General features: G+C 39.7%; 2 protein-coding genes across 5 annotated transcripts in view; one reads left to right on the forward strand and one right to left on the reverse strand.

Annotated features, from left to right (window-relative positions):
* LOC124273684 (ras guanyl-releasing protein 3-like) overlaps positions 1–9466 on the reverse strand; it is an 87428-nt gene extending 77962 nt beyond the window's left edge. For 3 of the 4 annotated variants that reach the window (XR_006897715.1, XM_046708956.1, XM_046708957.1), the window contains exons 1-2: positions 9129–9466; positions 7280–7337 (exon numbers count right to left, since the gene is read on the reverse strand). The gene's annotated coding sequence lies outside the window, so the exon portion shown is untranslated. The remainder of the gene's footprint in view (positions 1–7279; positions 7338–9128) is intronic. The other variant, XM_046708960.1, reaches the window with a different exon arrangement.
* A 293-nt stretch (positions 9467–9759) lies between these two features.
* LOC124273689 (rho GTPase-activating protein 11A-like) lies at positions 9760–16695 on the forward strand. The gene is made up of 9 exons (XM_046708963.1): positions 9760–10004; positions 10582–10670; positions 11254–11350; positions 11807–12383; positions 13719–13935; positions 14182–14273; positions 15261–15414; positions 16100–16196; positions 16463–16695. The coding sequence occupies exons 1-9, from the start codon at positions 9861–9863 to the stop codon at positions 16658–16660; spliced, it is 1665 nt and encodes a 554-aa protein (XP_046564919.1). The 5' UTR covers positions 9760–9860; the 3' UTR covers positions 16661–16695.
* Positions 16696–16802: the final 107 nt, after the last annotated feature.

Raw genomic sequence — 16802 nt, forward strand, 5'->3', positions numbered from 1 at the left:
GACAGACTGGGACCTCATGTTTTAAAATCCAGATTGGGGTCATTATTACTTGGGTGAGGATTTACCCTGTCACTTGTATCGGTCCGTTTTACACTTGTTGTATTTTGCAAATCTGATTTGGTCAAACATTTGTGATTGTGCACAAAAGCATTAAAATCTGCCAAGTTGCTAAGTTCAGTTTACAGCCCTTTAACATGTATTAGCCAATGAGACAAAGCATTAAAAAATATGTATGTCTTTAAGGTGATGAAACAAAGCATGATATAATACAGATGTATTCCAAAATGTTCTCTTTCAGTTGGATGTTGCTATATTGTCAGTTTCGTATGAATGACAATAAGAGTCAGTGTTAGAGGCCTTCCACAGACTTGTTATATTAATCTCACATCATGTTGGCATATCGAAATCAAACTACAGCATATGGGGCTGTTTAATAACCATCGCATTTATGACAAATGTATCCATGTGCCCAATGGTAAGGTATGTGACCTCATACTGAGGCATGTGACCTGATGCTGTTGTATGTAACCTGATACTGAGGTATGAGACCTGATACTGAGACATTTGACCTGATACTGAGGTGGTGGTGGTGAAATTGGGTTTAACGTCGTGCTTGAGAATATTTCGCTCATATGACGACGTGCATGCGTGTGTATGTGTATATGTGCGGCTGCTTGTACTAGCCCAGACTTAAGCTGGTTTTATAGTGTTAGCCCACTGAGATACCATGCCCCAGTGTAGCATGAATACCCCACTCAGACACATTATACTGACTCCGAGCCGACCAGTCCTTGTTGTACCCATTAATGCCGAGCACCAGGCAGGGACCAACAAGTACCATATTTTAACGTCTTTTGGTATGACGCTCTAATCACTACACCACGGAGGCGGTCTCCTGATACTGAGGTATGTGACCAGATGCTGAGACCCTGATACGGAGGCGGTCTCCCGATACTGAGGTATGTGACCAGATGCTGAGACATGTGACCTGATACTGAAACATTTGACCAGATACTGATGATATTGAGGTGTGTGACCTGATACTGAGGTATGTGACCTGATGCTGAGACATTTGACCAGATATTGATGTATGTGACCTGATGCTGAGACATGTGACCTGATATTGAGCTATGTGACCTGATACTGATGCATGTGACCTGATGCTGAGGCATGTGACCTGATATTGATGTATGTGACCTGATACTGATAAATGTGACCTGATACTGATGCATGTGACCCGATACTGATAAATGTGACCTGGTATTGATGTATATGACCTGATACTGAGACATGTGACCTGATATTGAGGTATGAAACCCAATACTGAGACATGTGACCCGATACTGAGACATGTGACCTGATACGGAGGTTTGTGACCAAATATTGATGTACGTGACCAGATACTGAGGTATGTGACCAGATACTGAGGTATGTGACCTGATGCTGAGGCATGTGACATGATATTGATGTATGTGACCTCCTGCTGAGACATGTGACCTGATGTTGAGACATGTGACCTGATGCTGAGACATTTGACCAGATATTGAGGCATGTGACCTGATACTGAGGTATCTGACCTGATATTGATGTATATGACCTGATACTGAGACGTGTGACCTGATACTGAAACGTGTGACCTGATACTGAGGTATCTGACCTGATATTGAGGTATGTGATCTGATACGGAGACATGTGACCTGATATTGATGTATGTGATCTGATACTGAGACATGTGACCTTATATTGATGTATGTGACCTGATACTGAGACATGTGACCTGAGGCTAAGATATTTGACCTGATACTGAGGTATCTGACCTGATATTGAGGTATGTGATCTGATACGGAGACATGTGACCTGATATTGATGTATGTGACCTGATGCTGAGACATGTGACCTGATACTGATGTATGTGATCTGATACTGGGATGTGACCTGATGCTGAGACATGTGACCTGATATTGATGTATGTGATCTGATACTGAGACATGTGACCTGATATTGATGTATGTGATCTGATACTGAGACATGTGACCTGATATTGATGTATGTGACCTGATACTGAGACACTGACTGACTGAGTTTAGTTTTACGTCGCTTTATCCAACAATATCATGGCGGGGGACACCAGAAATGGGCTTAACACATTGTGCCCATGTGGGGAATCGAACCGGACCTTCGGGTGACATGTGACCTGATATTGATGTATGTGATCTGATACTGAGACATGTGACCTGATATTGATGTATGTGATCTGATACTGAGACATGTGACCTGATATTGATGTATGTGACCTGTTACTGAGACATGTGACCTGATGCTAAGATATTTGACCTGATCCTGAGGCATGTGACCTGATATTGATGTATGTGACCTGATGCTGAGGTATGTGACATGGCCTGATGCTAAAGCAGGTGACCTGATGCTGAGTGAGTTGAGTTTAATGCTGTTTTATCAATACTCCAGTAACATCACAGCAGGGGACACATTTTGTACACTTGTAGGAAATGAAACAGGGCTCTTCAGAATGACGAGCACACACTTTATAACCACTGGCCTAACCCACCATCCCGACCTGAAGCTGAAGTATGTGACCCAATGTTGGTGCATTACATGGGTGTCTTTAAGGTGATGGGTGTCTTTAAGGTGATGAGACAAAGTGTGATATAATACAGAAATCTTTTAGATGACCTGGTGTGGAGTATCATGTTGCAGATTGGCATGTGACCTGGTGTTAAGGTAAGTGACCTGGTGTTGAGGTTAGTGGCCTCATGTAGAGGTTAGTGACCTGGTATAGAGGTTAGTGACTTGATGCTGCAGTATGTGACCTGGTGTTGAGGTAAGTGACCTGGTGTTGAGGTTAGTGACCTGATGCTGCAGTACCTGGTAGGTTAGTGACCTGGTATGTGACCTGGTGTTGAGGTTAGTGACCTTATGTGACCTGGTGTTGAGGTTAGTGACCTGGTGTTGAGGTTAGTGACCTGATGCTGCAGTAGGTGACCTGGTGTTGAGGTTAGTGACCTGGTGTTGCAGTATGTGACCTGGTGTTGAGGTTAGTGACCTGATGCTGCAGTATGTGACCTGGTGTTGAGGTTAGTGACCTGATGCTGCAGTAGGTGACCTGGTGTTGAGGTTAGTGACCTGATGCTGCAGTATGTGACCTGGTGTTGAGGTTAGTGACCTGGTGTTGAGGTAAGTGACCTGGTGTAGAGGTTAGTGACCTTATGCTGCAGTATGTGACCTGGTGTAGAGGTTAGTGACCTGGTGTTGAGGTTAGTGACCTAATGCTGCAGTAGGTGACATGGTGTTGAGGTTAGTGACCCAATGCTGCAGTATGTGACCTGGTGTTGAGGTAAGTGACCTGGTGTAGAGGTTAGTGACCTGGTGTTGAGGTTAGTGACCTGATGCTAAAGTATGTGACCAGGTGTAGAGGTTAGTGACCTGGTGTAGAGGTTAGTGACCTGGTGTTGAGGTTAGTGACCTGATGCTGCAGTATGTGACCTGGTGTTGGGGTTAGTGACCTGGTGTTGAGGTTAGTGACCTGGTGCTGCAGTATGTGACCTGGTGTTGAGGTTAGTGACCTGGGCCGCGTTTCACAAAGCTATCGTAGGGCTACGACAGTCATAAGTTTATGCTACAGTACAGGAGGTACGATTGCTACGAGAAAAGTTACGAGATCTGAGACTTACAATAGTTTTGTGAAACGGGGCCCTGGTGTTGAGGCATGTGACCTAAGAACTTTATAGCCCAATGTTGAGGCATGTTGCTGTTTGTCCTGATATGTGACTGCCACTGATGTGTCATTGCTCTACAGGTTCCTGGTAGTGAAGATTGGCTTTACTCACACCACTACACAATGTTCACTGTCTACTGACTCCCTCTGTAAACACTGCCTGCCCCACTTGTGGCACTGGTGTGAAGCCAGGTATCACATGGACATTTCACCATGTCCTGGTCAAACAACACCAATAATCAACACTGCTAATTTCTACAACACCTAACCTAACAGTGTTTCTTTGGCCACCTCAGCATCTTGTTCAGTGGGTGAGGACTTGGAAGCCATCCATCACCCATTATTGACATCCCGCGACCGGGCTCTCGTGTTTGTAGAACATGTCTAAATGAGTGAGGTACAGCCATTCTTAGAAAGGTGTGTAACGACATGGACAGTTGTAGTAAATCTTGCCCAATATAGTCCATGACGGCCATATTCATGAAATTACAAAGAAATTTGATTCTGCTTAATGGTGGAGAACTAATGTACACACGGCTAAATTGAGCTGTGGAGTGTATTTTTAGTTGGGTGTACCTAAATATAGCCATTGTCTGGGCCAAAGGTGTATAAAATCAATTATGTTAAAGATACTGCTGCTAATCCCAGCAATCATATGAGAAGGTTCTCACTGTCGTGTGTCTGGTGACTGCCTTCACAGTCTCTATGCATACAGCTGGCCAGCACACACAGACACATTGTGACTGACTTCACAGTCTGTTTACCCACAGAAACTTCCTCATAGCTACACACAGACATAATGTGACTGTCCCTGATCACATAACATGCAGGTAATATGAACAGTATTATCACTCAATTATTCAATATGACTGATATTAAACAGTGAGTGAGTGAGTATAGTTTTTATGCCACTCTTAGCAATATTCCTGCAATATCACAGCAGGGGGCATCAGAAATCGGCTTCACACATCGTTACGTAACGTATCCCTGTGGAAAATTGAACCCCAGTCTTATTTGTGACGAGTGTACACTTTAACACTAACCCCACTGCCCCCAATACAAAAGAAAACCAGCAGATTTGTCAAGTTCAGAACCACCGACGTCATCAACTCAGCATGTACCTTCCCCTTGTCAATACATCAGACAATACCACCATTACAACCCAAACATGGAAAAAGTTCACCACAGTTAAACATAAAACATTCATACAAATGGCCCTTTCCAGGACCAGCTCGAAACAAAGTTAATTGTGCTATCACTTTATGACCTGTCCATTCACAAGGAAAACTGTTTTCCCAACACAAAGTCATAAGAGTATTTACTCAAAGTACTTCCACAATGTATTTGCCATTTGTTTATCTGTCTGGTTGAATGCCTGTACCATACCTATTACAAAGCCCCTTTCTGTGAAATAAGTGCAATCACTCAATCAACACAAAATTCTAAATCTACCATTGAAAATATTACTTGGCATGTGTTTGTTCTATGAATGTATGTGAGCAGGTAAAATTTGAATGGAACTTAACTTCGCTTCTATGCTTTTCAAAAAGACATATTTCTCACAGAAATGACATAACAAATTCCATAAATTATTAATATGACAGAAACATACACGATACAATCATTTGTTATTCTGTAAATAGTTCTACAATCCTTTGTTTGAATTCTCAAACATATTCAAGCATTATCACATTTGCATGGTTTCATAATTTACAAAGTCTAACAGACGAAAATGTGATTAATTCTTCCTGTTCAAATTAACAGCCTGATTATGATACTTCCTTGTGTGGAGACATTTGACAGATCATTCATAAATAAACAGCAACAGTTGTGCGCCTTTCTCTGTCAGTAACCACATGACAGAACCAACTGCGCTGGCGATCAAGCGAATCTCATCAAGTCACAAGCAAACTATTCTGCCACGAACCTTCATCTATAATGCAAACCACAACTTAGAGAAAACACAAAGGATCTCAACATTAGCAAACCAAGTGTTCACAAAACAGACCCCACTTCCCTTACACTGGTTGATAGTTGGTATTCATTAGAGACTTCATTAGAACAATATCAACATAAGAAAAGACAACAATAAAGTTTTTTTAGTGTCAAACACAAATATCGAACAAATGATTTCTAATTTCCTGTGTTTATACTGAAACATTTTGAAATCGTATGTAGATTTTGCTGTAACATTTGGCAAAATGTCGACAAAACTGAAATTAAGTACCAGTAGTTCTTAGTGTTCTCGGCTATTCTTTGGTAAGAGATAATGAAACACATCTATGTTTTCTATGGCTTAGTCTCATCTGATGTTCTGAAAACACATCTTTTCTGATTCTGAATTAATTGTTTATACATTTCCAAAGTGTTTCAGTTAGAAAACCAACATCATTTTCATCAGTGTGAATTACAATTGATGCACAGAAACTATTTCAGCAGGATTTAAGAGACATAAGAATTATCCTTTCTTGCATTTCTTCCATATTTGGGTGTAAACAAATTTCACCAAATGACATGAGCATAGGAATATTGACTAGCTTTGGGTATTATCAGGATAATAAGGGGATAATTCATGCATCATGTTGATGCTTTGATAAGATGTGCTAAAATAGAACTTATGTAATTTTATTTAAGGTTTGCTTGTCTACTGTGGTATGATATCACTAATTAAAAGTATGTTTATTATGAATGATTAAACATCTAAAGATAGAAACAGGTCATAATACAAATCAGATACGCATAAAATGGTCGGTCTCTTTCTGTATCATTCGAATGATATGGTGAGCGAATGACTGCCATAGTCCATACATCATGGTGACATTTGTACACTTGTCTTCTAGTTCATGGTTAGTTGAATAGTTGTAGGGGCCAGAAATTATCCCTTGAACTATTCTGTTATATGAATGATCCAGTGTTTGAGGTGAGGTGAAATTGGGTTTTACGTCGTGCTTGAGAATATTTCGCTCATATGACGATGTGCATGTGTGTGAATGTGTATGTGGGGCTGCTTGTACTAGCCCAGACTTAAGCTGGTTTTATAGTGCTAGCCCACTGAGATACCATGCCGCAGTGAAGCATGAATACCTCACTCAGACACATTATACTGACTCCGAGCCGACCAGTCCTTGTTGTACCCATTAATGCCAAGCGCAAGGCAGGGACCAACAAGTACCATATTTTAACGTCTTTTGGTATGACGCGGTCGGGGATCGAACCCGCGACCTTCCGCTCTCCTCCAGTGTTTGAAATCAGCAAGGAAGTCAAAGGTCTGTTTCATACCCCAGTTGTTAAAAGATAACGTTCTCAATTTGCCTGAATTCAAATACCACAGTTGACCTCCAGAACCACTACATTCTGATCAAAGTAACGTGAAAAAAATGATAAGTGGTTTAATTAGATTAATTCAAGCCTGATCAATATACTTGTGTATCCAACAAATTGAGAGGTCATGCGTGCATAGATGACTCATCAACACGACCACAATGTGTTCACACAATATGTACCTGACACAAATCAAGTAAGTAAAATGCAGAAATTTCTACTCACCATCAGTGAGGTACAGAGGATCAACAGGCAGTTCCTCCTTGCGCTATATCAACTGAGTCTGGAAACAAAAACAAACAAAAACTAACTTGTTTGAGAGGCATTCAGAGTGAGTGAGTTTAGTTTTATGCTGCTTTTGGCTGAGTCATTTAGAAGTTGGAGCATTAAGTTATCATCACTTGCTTGATAATGGTCTTAGAATCTACACCAAAACATCGCTCTCACTGTAATAAAGAAGTTGTTCATCCATATATTGTCATCCTTCCACAAACAAAACTGCATTGTTAAAACAAAAGGGCAGTTCAAAAGCCTAACAAAGAAAGAAAAAATTAGAACCAGTTCAAAACATCACAGCTTGTTTCCTTCAAAATTATATATTTTCATAGATTAAGTGTCAGTCTAGTTTAATAATATGTTCCCTTAAGTAGCCCAAGGCATTACAAAAGTTACATCATGTTTGTCTGCCAGTGGGATTGTGTAGACAGGTAAATTGCATATTCAAACAACCTGCCTGGACAATACCTTGGGCAAATATTTACTCATTAGGTGAGGTAGGACTAATCAGATCAATTGGCACTGCCTCAAGGTATTTACTGAATATTGGTAGTACCTATTATGTCACAAAATATGGAGGAGGGAATTATGTTTTTATTGATTTACATGCTGATTATTATCTGTACAATTATATTCATAATTTGAAGACCACAAACAGAACAAACAAGTCCAAATATATAGCTTTACTGTATTCTAAAAAGATATACCATAAAATAATGTATTTTTAAGTCCCTGATTATGATAACTGGAGAAGAATATACCTTAAATTTTGCACTTTTGTGTGGGAACTTGAATTTGGCATCCTTGGGCCTTCTTGTTTCACTTTCAGTATTTGTACTTTGGAAAGCCCCTTAGCATGATAACGTCATGGACTCTTTTATGTTTGTATTAACATAACTTCCCTTGTGAAAATGCATTAAAAAATTACATTAAATGAAAATAATCCCATTGTGTCTTAGTATAAGGTCTGTTCTTATACGAGGCATTGTTCAAATTGAGACACTTAATTGGAATCTTACACTGAAAGAGATGGTTACAAATCAGCTTGGTTACAACTCTGCCTACAGTTATCCTGGAGAATATAACAACTTTCTGTTTGCTTCCTTAATTTCAATTCTATTTTCACATTGGTACTAAATCTCTGGGTAAGCAAACATTGCCATAACAAAACCTACTGAGAGTCCATGAAATTACTATGAATATGTGACAGTTTCCAAAAAGAAAATGAAAACTCAAAATGGAAATTGTATGTGATGCTCAAGTCTAAGATAGTCCAGTAAAATTGATGATTTCTGGGGATGATGCCACCTTCAAATTACCTGTAGAATGGCACAATGACCTTCAATTTTCCATATCAGCTGCTACACTATAGATTTAGATCAACCATTGATGAATTAGACATATATAGCCAACATAAAAACCAACTGTATGTTCTACATGCTGAAGAATTATCATTTAGAATGGATAACAATGCAATATATGCCAGCAATACAATCAGGATCTGACCAAGAGTGATGAAATTATCAATTATTGACATTTTTATGTGGTTGTCAACTACTTTCCAATCAAAATGGTACGAGGCCAATTATCAAGATCCAGTGATACTGTTGGTGTAAAAACACATATGTAATCAATAAACAAAAGTTAATATAACCATATATTGTATTTGTGTGAACAAAATTCGTTTTGCGACAGGTCGTGCTTAAGTACATGTAGCGTTCTCTTCGGTTACAGCCACGTTCTGTAGCCTGTTTTGACAGCAAATGCAAGGCTACTATCCAATTCTTTGGGGACTCACCTATTTATTTACACGCAGTACAGGCTTTCGCATTTTAAACCATGTCAGTGCAATGGTGCCATGATGGTCTACGTCCAGCAGAACGTCGTTAATAAAAGGAAGGAATTCATAATTATCAATCCACTATGGCCTTGCTCTTGTCACATCTTGAGCATCTGCGCATCGGCCATTGCCTAACCTTTGACCTTCAGGATGAGAATTTTATAACTTGATCACCGTATTTCTGAGAAAATGTGATAGTTTGTTTTCTCTACAAGAACAGATTTATTAATATTGTGTGGATTGGAATTGAAAATATCTAATTGATTATTGACATTCTGTTGGAGGAAATAGCAATCCGTGTTTACTTCCTTTTTATGAAACCCGGAAATGCCAATTATCTCCCTTTGAACTAGTTTCCTAAAAACTACCTTTTAAATTCTAAAACTAATATAAATATATGACGTAAAAATATCATCAAAAACATTTATATATATAACCTTATAACTATACACATATACTGATATTTAATAGCAAGGGTACAAACTATTAGTAGGTAGACATATAAAGAACTCGATCCAGAATAAATTCATTTGTAATTAGTTGTTACGAAGATAGTATAATATTTTACAAACGCAGGCCAATCAAAACTTTGTGTGGGATGTTTGAAGACGGCAAGTATGAAGGCATGAACAGGTGGCTGCAATTAATAACGCGATATTTTGTTTATCGTATTACGAAACGTGAGATAACATGGACGGATATAGGCATATTAGCTGCGTCGAAAGGGTTAATAATCTAAGGACATTTATAAAAGACGATCTACTGAACTGTGGTGTCAAACTTCCGAAAAATAAGAAGGCAAAGAAACTCAACAATTCAAGAGGCCCGTCACAGGTGAGGAAAATATTGTGAATTGTATGTTTAGATTCCTGCTAATACGATAACTGCGTGTTCAGGTGTGAATATATGCACCCCGTCTATCGTTATGCATAACCAAATAGATCGAATGTTTGCTATCGATAGCTGCTGAGTGAGGTTATCACAAACAATACAACCATTGCCTGAACCATGTGTTTTATGTATCAGACGTGCGAGTATTTTACCAAAGGAGATAAACAATATCAATTCAAATAAGTCTTCTCATACCAAAAACCATACCCAGACCAGTTTTGTATATCAGTTAATGACTTATCACCCAAAAAATAAAAAAAACCAAATTCTTCTTCCTTTCTTGATCATATCCAAATCTTTCAAACAGCGAATATACCCTGTATTCTCACCTAATAAACAACTACTGTCTACTCAGTAGCTGATTATATCAGTTGACATTTCACTCTTGTTTGTCTTTGCATGTGAACTTATGGGTTTTAGTGTCATTTTATTCATTATTAATTTCAATACTTAGGGCAAGGTTCTGTTTTTTCTAGTTGGTTTCGTATTTGCTTCATTATGTTATACATTTGTTTTGCAGGATGGAATTCATGTTCCGACTGGTATCTTTGGTAATTATCTTGCTCACGTGCCCTGTGAATATGTCGCAGACTGTGGATATGTTCCCAAGTAAGTTTCCTTTGCCAGTAACATTGTAATAAGATAGTTTTGTAACATATTAATGTTTTGATAGTGTGAAAACTGACTTCTTGTTGTCAGATATCAATCATGTTGAGAGTGATTGGTATATGGTTTAATGTACTTGATATCTAGAACCGCCTCCGTGGTGTGTAGTGGTTAGAGCGTCTGTCCAGAGAGCGGAAAGTCACGGGTTCGATCCCCAGCCGCGTCATACCAAAAGATGTTAAAATATGGTACTTGTTGGTCCCTGCTTGGGTACAGCAAGGAGTGGTCGGCTCGGAGTCAGTATAATGTGTCTGAGTGGGGTATTCATGCTTAACTGTGGCATGGTGTCTCGTTAAACCCCATTTAACATCACCTCTTGATATCTAGGTTCAATAATCATTATTATAATTGGCACACCTAATTATGCTTATAAATTTTATTGAGAAATATGTTATACATCCAATCACATAGTTCCTTCAAACATGCCAAATAATATTTGTCTATGTTCTCCTCAAAATGACATTCATATTAATAAGCATGGTTACCAATCTGTTTATTACTCATGTAACACAATTCTTCCTTCCAGATTTTTGGTTGACTCCGCAGAACATATTAAGATGCATTTCAAAACTGAAGGTATATTTCGGAAATCTGGATCAGTCAGCAGGCAAAAGGAACTCAAGGTAAAATTATGGCTTTGCTCAAAATCTTGCAGTGAAATGCTTTGTTCTTTTGGTACTTATGTTTATTATTCATGATGTGATCAGGAATCACTGGCTTAGTCCACGTCTATATGATTTTATTTGAAGTTTCCTCCAATAATCACTGCTTATTGGGCTGTGTATTGGTGAGTAAATTACATTGCAATACAGCTATCCATATTGAGGTACATATTGCAATACTAATTAACATCAGTTGTAAATGTAAGTCATTAACCATAGAGATAATCACAAAACATGTTAATTATTTTACCCATTACACCAGTACTTTAAAAATATGGCAATATGTATGGTTTGAAAAGTGTTTTGCTGTATACAGTAATACTGTGCAGTCCTAACTGCTTACGTCTGAGTTTGCTGTTGATTGTGATATTTCTGTGGAGCTGACTAATGATCACTTTTGAAATGTTACATTTTCAGCATCAAATTGAAGAAGGTGTTAATATGGATGTATCCAGCATTTATGACCTGACCACCCTCATCAAACAGTTTTTTCGCGAGCTGCCCGAGCCCCTGTTCACAAGCCTGTATCATGACACCTTCATCAAATGCTACCAGCTTGATGACACGAAGGCAGCCAGTGAAGCTATCCATGCTCTGTGCCTCCTCCTCCCAGCAGAACATCTTAGCACCCTGCGCTTCATCATGCAGCTTCTTAGCTTCATCGCTTCCCACTCGGATGATAACAAGATGGACGCTGCCAACCTCGCTGTTGTTCTCGCCCCCAACATCATGCATGTCAACAGCAAAAGTGAGAAGATGAATTCAACTGAGGAGAAGCTGTTGCAGATTCAAACAGCCATTGTGGAACTACTTATAAAGGAAGCGGAGAAAGTGGGAATGGTTTCATCAAGCCTGTACCAGCGAACCACTCTCATGACCGAGTGTTTTGGGGTAGCGACAGATGATGAGTTGGATGCTAGTGATGACAATACGTTAGAGGATTCTAAGGATATGAAGAAAAAGAAGAAACGGAAAAGGAGCGGTTCGTTGCAAGGTAACAAAGCACAAAGAGAATGATTTGTCACAAGAGTAAGTGAGTGAGTTTAGTTTTACGCCACACTCCGCAATATTCCAGCTATATGGCGGCGGTCTGTAAAAAATCCAGTCTGGACCAGACAATCCAGTAATCAACAGTATGAGCATTGGTCTGCTCAATTGGGAACCATGACATGTGTCAACCAGGTAAGGAAGCCTGACCACCCGATCCCATTAGTCACCTCTTACGACAAGCATGTGTTACTGAAGATCAATATTCTAACCCAGACCTTCACGGGTATTTGTCACAAGAAGACTATAAATATCTTTGATAAAAAGTTCTAGAACTAAGCCTGCTAATCAAATTTAACTTTATTGTACATTGAATTTTTTTTAGCATATCCAGGTAAACAACCTTGTAACTATATCTTCTGTAACCTTCTCATTAGATAAATAAGCCTAATAACTACTGTTCCCTGAAGACGGTTTGTGATGTCTAATGTAAATTGTGGAATGTGAAGCTGTCAAAGAATTTTGGTTAACATCCTGGTAGGAAATAAATCAGACTGGCTATACAATTACAAATATCATGAGGCATGTTTCTTCCATAATACAGTGCCTGTTATTAGTATTGGGAATAGACTGACAAACGGATCATTCATTTAGATATGAGCCTCATGTTACTGTTTTTCAAAATTAAAGATCACAGGGCTCGACATTCATGCTATCCCACTGGCCCGGGGTCTAGCAAAATGTTGACAGGACCAGTGCAACTTTGATAAGTGCTATCCCGACGGTCTAGTAGATATTTAAGGCTGTCAATAAGAGTCCCCTAGCAGGACCAGTAAGACTCTGTAAGGACCAGTGATATTTAAAAGTTACTGGTCCTATGGTCTTGTTCGGGAATTTGGGTGAATGTCAAGCCCTGGATCAGTACAACTGGATCACACTGAATAAACAAGTACATGTACTCTAATACTGACTACAGTTCAGGGCCCCGTTCCTCAAGGAGATCGTAGCGCTACGACAGTCGTAAGTCTATGTTAAAGTATGGGAGTTACGACTGTCGTAGCGCTACAATCGCTTTGAGGAACAGGCCTGTAGGTTTTGCAAAAGAGTCGCTAGCCTTGCATCTCCTCACTGTTTTCTACAAGTACTAAGGAGAAAGTAGTGAAACTTTTTCAAACTAAAATTTCTCAGAACTTTAAAATTTCAACTTGTTTGTGGTTATGGAAAACTGAGTTTGGTTGTTTGAGGGACCTGTCAATCTTCGATTATTTCAATAAATTGGAACACCAGTGCCTGTCATCAAAACGTTTTACTGAAGTGAACTGTTATGCATCGTGTGTTGTAGGCATTGTCAGCTCTATAGCTAATGGTCTGGCAAAGTTAAGGAGGAGCACAGATGGCAAGAATGGAAACTCAAGTCAGAATATCACGACTGCCTCCAATGAAAGTGCTCAGTCCCTCTCCGGATCACTCGAACAGCCCCACTACCCAACAACGACACCTGTCGTCATACGCAAAAGCAAAGCCTCCGGCGAGGTCATTCCCTTTTCAGCATCTAAAAAGTAAGATTTTTTAGTTGTACTTGATGTGCTTTTTCTGTGTTAGAGACATGAGGTGTATTTTGTCATAGCTACACCTACATGAGTATCTCGGTATTGCTGCTGAAGATGTTAACAAATAATGATGTTTTTCTTTCACATTTCCTTCAAACTACAAGAACAATTTTGTTAATATTCTTTTCTTGCAAAGCTACACATTCTCACTTCTATATTGTCCTGTATGCAATATATGTTGTTTCTCTTCTCCAGGAAGGCTATTCTGCAGCACCTCCCCCAGGGTTCTGCACTGGGACACACTCCCTTCACCCCTGCCTCCGCTATCAGGAAGATGGATCTAAATGGTATTCACATCTTCTTGACACATCCGTATCCTGTTTTGAAACAGTTTTATTATTTGTGCAAGTGTTGGCTGCACTTGGAGTTCAATTACATCATATATCAGGCAATGTTGCCTCCATGTGGCTGAACATGTTACTGGTTCTGGTGACTGCAATAGTTGCAGTGCTAACTGCATTTTCCAAATTCCTTAGTTACAAACATGGAGCAGTTGTGTTTATTGAATATGGTGATAATCCATTGAAATTATGAGGTATAATACACATGCAAATCCAACCAGATTGTAGCTTAATTCAGGCTAGTTATTTATGTAAATAGCTGTATTTGCTTAGAAAACAACTAGTCCCTCTTGATTTTTACAATGATCTTTGATGATGAATGGAAATTTAGTATTCCCTTTAGTTGAAGCATACTGAGACAGGAACACCATTAGCCTGGTCAATGGATCAGTGTATACATTATTTTCCCTGCAGTACAAAACCCAAGCTGCCTTTAAGGCGATAGAATCTTAAGTATCACATTTCCATCTCATCCTACCAAGTATCCATTCACTACTAAACAGAGACTATGGAATAGGGCATAAGCCTCTCAGGAGTGAAGCTGCAAAACATGGTCAACCATCTGACTCCAGTCCTTGGTCAGCATTGTTTACCTTGGCCCAGTTTTGATCTGTGCACTATGAACAGGACTGTGACACCCAGTGTAATGAAGGAAGTGCAATAAGCCAGTGTGAAAATACTGGCTCAAGCAGTGACCAGATCACATAAAGGGAGACAACTGCAATGTGTATCAGCAAAAATTGCTTGTGTAGTGACATGACTGGTTCCAGCCTCTCTCTTGTCAATCCAAGACTTGTAAAAATCAAGGGCTTGTTATTTTTTCCCCCAAATCTAATAGTTACCAAAAAGGCATCTAGTTTGGGATGTTGACTAGTTCAGTTTTGCTCAAGGTGTCCCTCGTTTCCATGTCAAAGGTGGTTTTGTTCATTTCAGATCCAAGGAAAGGTGGAGTTATGGATACCCCCAGTCTGAGCTTTGGGGACAAGCAACATATGGCATATACAGCAACGCCATCTCACAACATCAAGACTCCACGGAAGAAACTCAACTTGTTCAGTCCCAGCAGCAGCAAGAAGAAGATGGCAAGGTGAGTCCATCACTAGCATCAGAACCAGCAGTATGAGTCAAGTTGTAATCAATTGATCTCATAGGGAGACTGTTTAAACAGCTGTAGATTATAACATAACAATGAATGGGATGGATTTAAAACTTCTTTATTATTTACAACATGAAAGTAGCCCAGAAATGTCATGTTGTAAATTCATACCATACATTATAACGTTGCCTTCCAACTTCTAAAAGACCACCTCCGTGGTGTAGTGGTTAGAGCGTCTGCCCAGAGAGCGGAAGGTTGCGGGTTCGATCCCCCGACCGCGTCATACCAAAAGACGTTAAAATATGGTACTTGTTGTTCCCTGCCTGGCGCTCGGCATTAATGGGTACAACAAGGACAGGTCGGCTCAGAGTCAGTATAATGTGTCTGAGTGGGGCATTCATGCTTCACTGCGGCATGGTATCTCAGTGGGCTAGCACTATAAAACCAGCTTCAGTCTAGGCTAGTACAAGCAGCCGCACATACACGCATGCACGTCGTCATATGAGCAAAATATTTTCAAGCACGACGTTAAACCCAATTTCACCTCACCTCCAACTTCTAAATGCCCATCAATCATCTGCAGATTATAAGCACTCACTATGGCCTTTTAAACTTTATAGGAACAAGAAGATTAATTGATGTTGACTTTATTCAACCATAAATAATCTGTTTTCAGGAGCCCATCTTTCTCCAATATTTCAACTGGATCTACCAAGAAAAGTGGACGGGGAAAGAACATCTTCAGAAGACTGAGTGGCAGCAAGGCTGATAAGGTGTGTACATTGTTAAAGATTTTAGTGTCTGTCCACATCAGTCAACACGATAGTGTTCATATACATCTCTGGGTGTTACAGGAAGTCTTAGATCTTCACATGACATAATGATTTTCTGAAAAGGTAACAGTCTTGTTGCATTGAGCCAAGCTTTGACCATTGTGAAGTTTCACTAAAGTGTATGATTAAGAGTTGTTTTAATGCTCAGATAATGCAAAGATATATTAACATTCATTGCATTGATTTTGTTCTCTTTTTCCCCCCAGTCATCTGCATCAGATTCCTCCTTGCATATTGGTGAACGTCTGGCCAGTCCCACCAAGAAAGATGCAGCCATGGATGCAACATCTATGAGGAGAAGTCAGTCCGAGTCAGACTCACCCATCTCGGCGCGCTGGCCCAGAATACAACCTACATGCCTGATATCTCTGTTGTTTCGAACATGGACATCAAGCAGACACTAAACGAAGGCTTCATTAATGAGTCTCATTTTGATCTGGACCACACAGATGCTGGGTCTGGCTTGCAGCGATCACACAGTCTATACAGGCCTGTGCATGCATCAGCGTCTGATCCAGTGGTTGCTGGGAACAACACAGGGGGCTC

Source organism: Haliotis rubra, unplaced genomic scaffold, assembly GCF_003918875.1.
Source record: "Haliotis rubra isolate DU_JTF1 unplaced genomic scaffold, ASM391887v1 Scf183, whole genome shotgun sequence".
NCBI classification, from domain to species: Eukaryota; Metazoa; Mollusca; class Gastropoda; order Lepetellida; family Haliotidae; genus Haliotis; species Haliotis rubra.